Source organism: Hordeum vulgare, chromosome 4H, assembly GCF_904849725.1.
Source record: "Hordeum vulgare subsp. vulgare chromosome 4H, MorexV3_pseudomolecules_assembly, whole genome shotgun sequence".
Taxonomy (NCBI): Eukaryota; Viridiplantae; Streptophyta; class Magnoliopsida; order Poales; family Poaceae; genus Hordeum; species Hordeum vulgare.
The window spans coordinates 584,737,389-584,742,260 of NC_058521.1; the positions used below are offsets into that span (position 1 = coordinate 584,737,389).

At 44.8% G+C, this 4,872-nt stretch overlaps 1 protein-coding gene across 1 annotated transcript; it reads left to right on the forward strand.

Annotated features, from left to right (window-relative positions):
- The first annotated feature begins 1,898 nt into the window (after window positions 1-1,898).
- LOC123450831 (very-long-chain aldehyde decarbonylase GL1-10-like) lies at window positions 1,899-3,210 on the forward strand. Its single transcript, XM_045127905.1, has 4 exons — window positions 1,899-2,563; window positions 2,657-2,804; window positions 2,959-2,991; window positions 3,202-3,210. Exons 1-4 carry the CDS (start codon window positions 1,899-1,901, stop codon window positions 3,208-3,210), a joined length of 855 nt encoding a protein of 284 aa, XP_044983840.1.
- The last annotated feature ends 1,662 nt before the right edge of the window (window positions 3,211-4,872 follow it).

Consider the following 4,872-nt stretch of genomic DNA (forward strand, 5'->3'; position numbering starts at 1 on the left):
GATACGAATATGCATGCCAAGACTATCCTCATCTCTAATTTGGTGGATAAAGCTAAGAGTGCATGTTATTGTAACCTCACCCTCAAGCTCAAGCAAGCACACAAATAGCTCTCCCTAATCAATTTTTATTCTTCCTACCAAAAAAAAAAATTGGTTATCCAGGCTACTCAGTTCCAACCAACGAAGCAACAAAATGTAGCTATCCCTAACGAGGTAGTTGAGGATACCCTTAACCAACCACTCCCCCCCCCCCCCCCCCCGCGCAAACTAAACGGCACCTAATTGATTCTAATTCGCTACAGTAGAGCGGCCAGGTTCTCTAGCCAGTGTTTTAGGTTGGGCGTTGCAATACAAAACATAAAGCTTCTCAGGTGACGTGGCTTTGAGCTCACAATCGCAAGTGGCTGGTCACCTGTTCGAATATTCAAGCATTACATAAAATACCACGTGGCATTTGAAAGAATATTTAAATATTGTAAATATTATATATATATATAAATTTTATCAACCACCGGTGGTAGTTACCACCACTTGCGTTTTGTATGTTGTATGGAGTATGTATCAAATTAAAAAGTATGTATGCGTAGTATGTAGTATATAATCATGTTTAGGTAGTATATATACTGTTTTTTTGGTAGTATGTATCATATTTTGTGTATGCTTTTTTTTACATACAAGTATATATGTATTTCACAAATATAATAAAAACTATGGGTTAACTTGTAATTTTTTCATGTAACTCACTTTGAAAAATCTTGTATATAATATATAAACATAATTAAAATGATAAATTAGTATATATACTCCCGCATGGTAGTATATTGAACAAGTGGGGTAACTACCCCTGGGTGGTAGGATGTATTTTTCCTATATATGTGTGTGTGTGTAAAAATATATAAATACCACGTTGCATTTGGAAAATGTTCACACATTTCAGCCAGGTAATCCTTCACTGCATTTCAAAATATTCAAGCATTAGAGAAAATAGTACGTGGCATTTCAAAATATTTAAATTCTGTAAAAATATATATGTGTGTTATTTGAAAATGTATGTTGCATCTGGAAAATGTTCACACATTTCAGGCAGGTAATCCTTCACTGCATTTCAAAATATTCAAGCATTACAGAAAATAATAAGTGGCATTTCAAAATATATTTAAATTTTGTAAAAATATATATGTGTGCAATTTTAAAATGTAAGTTGCATTTGGAAAATGTTCACACATATAAAAAATGTTTGAGACATTTCAAAAAATATATATGATGTATTCAAAAAAAAAGTTGAGGAAACGTTACTTTCTGGTCATGTAATTTCTTCTCTATTTTTTTGGTTCATACTGTATAAATGGGACTGACTGGGCTGCCCTTGTATTTTCTTTCGCATCCACCTTACAGCGCAGCCCAATTCGGGTCACATCAACACTCTCGGTTTGGCAAACGAAACCAAGGTCCTTTTAAACTGGGATTGCATAATTCAGGATATAATCGACAGGGATTTTGACATGAGGGTTTGTTTCATCGAACCTCCACAAATTCAGGTTCAAAATAGACTTTGTCCTTTTGATTTCGCGGCAGGTAGTCTGTTGCGAGCACATGCATGCATGACAAGCTAGCGATCGACTGGTACGTAAATAAACACGTCACTCAGCCCACTGTCCTAGTTAGTAGTAGTACAGCCCTTCAATTTTCTTTCCATGCCCAACCGTCCTAGCTCACCATCGTCCTGGGCCGGACATGCATGCGACGTGCATCAGTGCATGCATGGCACCCTCACCGCACATGCCGTCACCTATGCTGTCGACAGAGACCAGCGCCTACTACAAAACGGCTCACCAGTAGCTAGCTAAAGCATGAAACACTTGAAGCACAACATATCATCCATTACATTCCGGTCAAATATGCTGCCTTACGCGACGGCGGCGCAGGCGGAGGCGGCGCTAGGTCGCGCCATGACGCGCGCCGAGGCGGCCTGGCTCCGCTACTCGGCGTCCCTGCCCGACCACCTGCTCTACTGCCACAATGTCGCCATCCTCCTCCTCGTCTACACCCTCGCGCCGCTCCCTCTCGCGCTGCTCGAGCTCCGCGCCCGCGCCGCCGCCGTGATGAGGCCGTCGATGTACAAGCTGCAGCCACGGGCGCAGCTCTCCCCCGGAGAGTTCCTGCGCTGCTACCTGCAGACCGGGCGCGTCCTGCTCCTCACCGTCGGCACGCTCAGCCTCGTCTCCTACCCGGCCGTCAAGATGGCCGGCATCCGGACGGGTCTGCCGCTGCCGTCGGCTGGGGAGGTGGCGGCACAGATGCTGGTCTACCTGTTGGTGGAGGACTACCTCGGCTACTGGATCCACAGGCTACTGCACACCAGGTGGGGCTACGACCACATCCACCATGTTCACCACGAGTTCACTGCGCCCTTCGGCTACGCCGCGCCCTACGCGCACTGGGCCGAGGTCCTCATCCTCGGCGTCCCCGCCTTCACCGGCCCCGCCATCGTGCCCTGCCACATGACCACCCTCTGGCTCTGGTTCGTCCTACGCCACCTAGAGGCCATCGACATCCACAGCGGGTAAATTAACCAAGACCAAGACCATTCAACAACAATTAATTAAGCCCATCGCAAAAATGGTAAATGCTGACGGCGTACTTGAGGAGAATGCAGGTTCAAATTTCCATTCAACCCAACAAAGCTTATCCCATTCTATGGAGGGGCCGAACACCATGACTACCATCACCGTGTAGGTGGTCAGAGCCAGAGCAACTTCTCTTCTGTTTTCACCTTCTGCGACTATTTGTATGGGACTGATAAAGTAAGATTACTATTTCTAATTATTCCTTCCTATCCATATTAACTGTTGTTGATTTAATATAAAGTTTATCAACGACAATTAATACGGATAGGAGGGAGTGGCAGCATCACCTCTACTCTAAAATAAAAAAATGACATTTTATTTATTTTTTCAGGGCTACCGGTACCATAAGGCAAGCCTAGAAAAGGTACGATGCCATTTTCTTCATCATCTTTCCTAAACAAGCATTATATATTAACAGAGATTTACTAACTACTAATAAAGAGGGGTTATTATTGGTGCGGTCGCTAGAATATGTAGGTCTAAAAAATTGGTTAAGTGGTGCCGTGGTGGTGGTAATTATAGCTATTTCAATTGAAATTGTATTCACTCTTTGTTCCTTTTTTTATGTGGCCAGGCTTCCTGAAAGGGGATAATAAGACTAGATTGCAGAAAGGTGTGTAAGAGCTGATGAAGGTTGTGGCAACTCTGGCAGGGCAGATGACTGAAGCTTGTTTTTTTGGTCATTCTGGAGTTGACATCCTTGTTGACGCCTAGGCCACTGTCTACCTTGATTCGTTATTTTTGTGTGTGCAAATTGTCGAGTCTAGTTTAATATTCTAGTTATTTATTGTGTCTCATGTTGAACTCTTCGGTTGTTATTGTTAGTATGGTGGTAGCAACTTATTATCTCGTAGCGCGGGTTTCAATGGGGAGCACTTGCAGTGGAATTCCTACCAATGCCCCAAGTCATTGCTCTCTTTCCTTGCCCATATTTGTAACACTCTACTCCAGTAATGACATACTATTTTTTCTAAAAAAAAGTAATGACATACTAATGATGCCAGGTCATTAAGTTTAACTAAACCATATTGTCATTTGATAAAAATCAAAGTTAATTTTCAAATTTAAAATAAATTAAAATGATTATTTCTTTAAACATAAAAAAATATATTCATAATGTTATAATTGTTTCCTGAGTAATTGTGGGGTAGAAATGAACATTTATAAAATGTTTGAGTGCCCTAAAATAATTAAAACAGAAACCGTAACAATAATTTAAATGTTTTTAAATGATAAAAATTGGAAACTAATTTATTTAAATCTGAAACTTTTTGTAGCAGTGCTCAATATTCCCTACTATTTCTTTTGGTCAGATCCACATTTTTGCAAAGACATTTCATGACTAAAAATAAATACAAACAACTACTGGAAAAAGAGAAAAGCGCATAAATTATAAAAGAAAAGGAAAGGAAAAGACTCCCTCTTCCTCTGGGCCTTGGCCCACTTCACATGCCTGGTCCAACTCCCTCTCCCTCCTTGAACGTCCATTCACGTGAGGCATGCTGGATGCCGGGAGCGTGTCCACCACGCCGATGGCCACATGACGGTCATCCGGCGGCACCCCGGCGCCCTCAAGACGCCTACAAGCCCCTTGGTCCCTCGCGAACCCTAGCCCCCCACTTTCCCCACTCCCTCCCTGCTCCCTTCCGCCCCCCATGAACCGCCACCACCATCGCCATGCCCTTCGTCGTCCTCATACCCACTGCCGTCCCCGCGTCGAGCTATGATATCCAGAAGGACCGCTGTGAACGTCTTCGTCGCCTGCGCCCTCAAGATCTAGCCGCAGGGCCTCGGACCACTCGATCGGCATCGCCTTCAACCTCTGACCACTGCGACGCTATCAACGAGTTCATCGCCGCCACTGCAGCGTGCAGCCCCGACCCCCTCGACCTCCTATTCCGACTCGCTGTAAGCTGCGCTACGATTTCCCTCCAATTTAAGTCTTGCGCGAGTTGTCTAGCTGCCATCGACATTGCTCTCTGCTCCCGTCGCTGCTTTTGGTCGTCGTCGCAACCACAACAAGCCCGACTCGTCCCCGAGCATGCAGGCGTGCTCATAGTCTTCCTTGGAACCCAACGCCACGCCCATTCGTTTCTCTGTGCCCCCTATCACCGGATTTGTCCGCGCCCATGCTCCGGCCGCCGTCGAAGCTCATCGCCGGCGCTGATTTCGACCTCCGCAGCTCGCGCGGTTGGCTCTATTAGATGTGTCACGTCTCACTCGTCATTTAGGTGGTCGTGGGCGA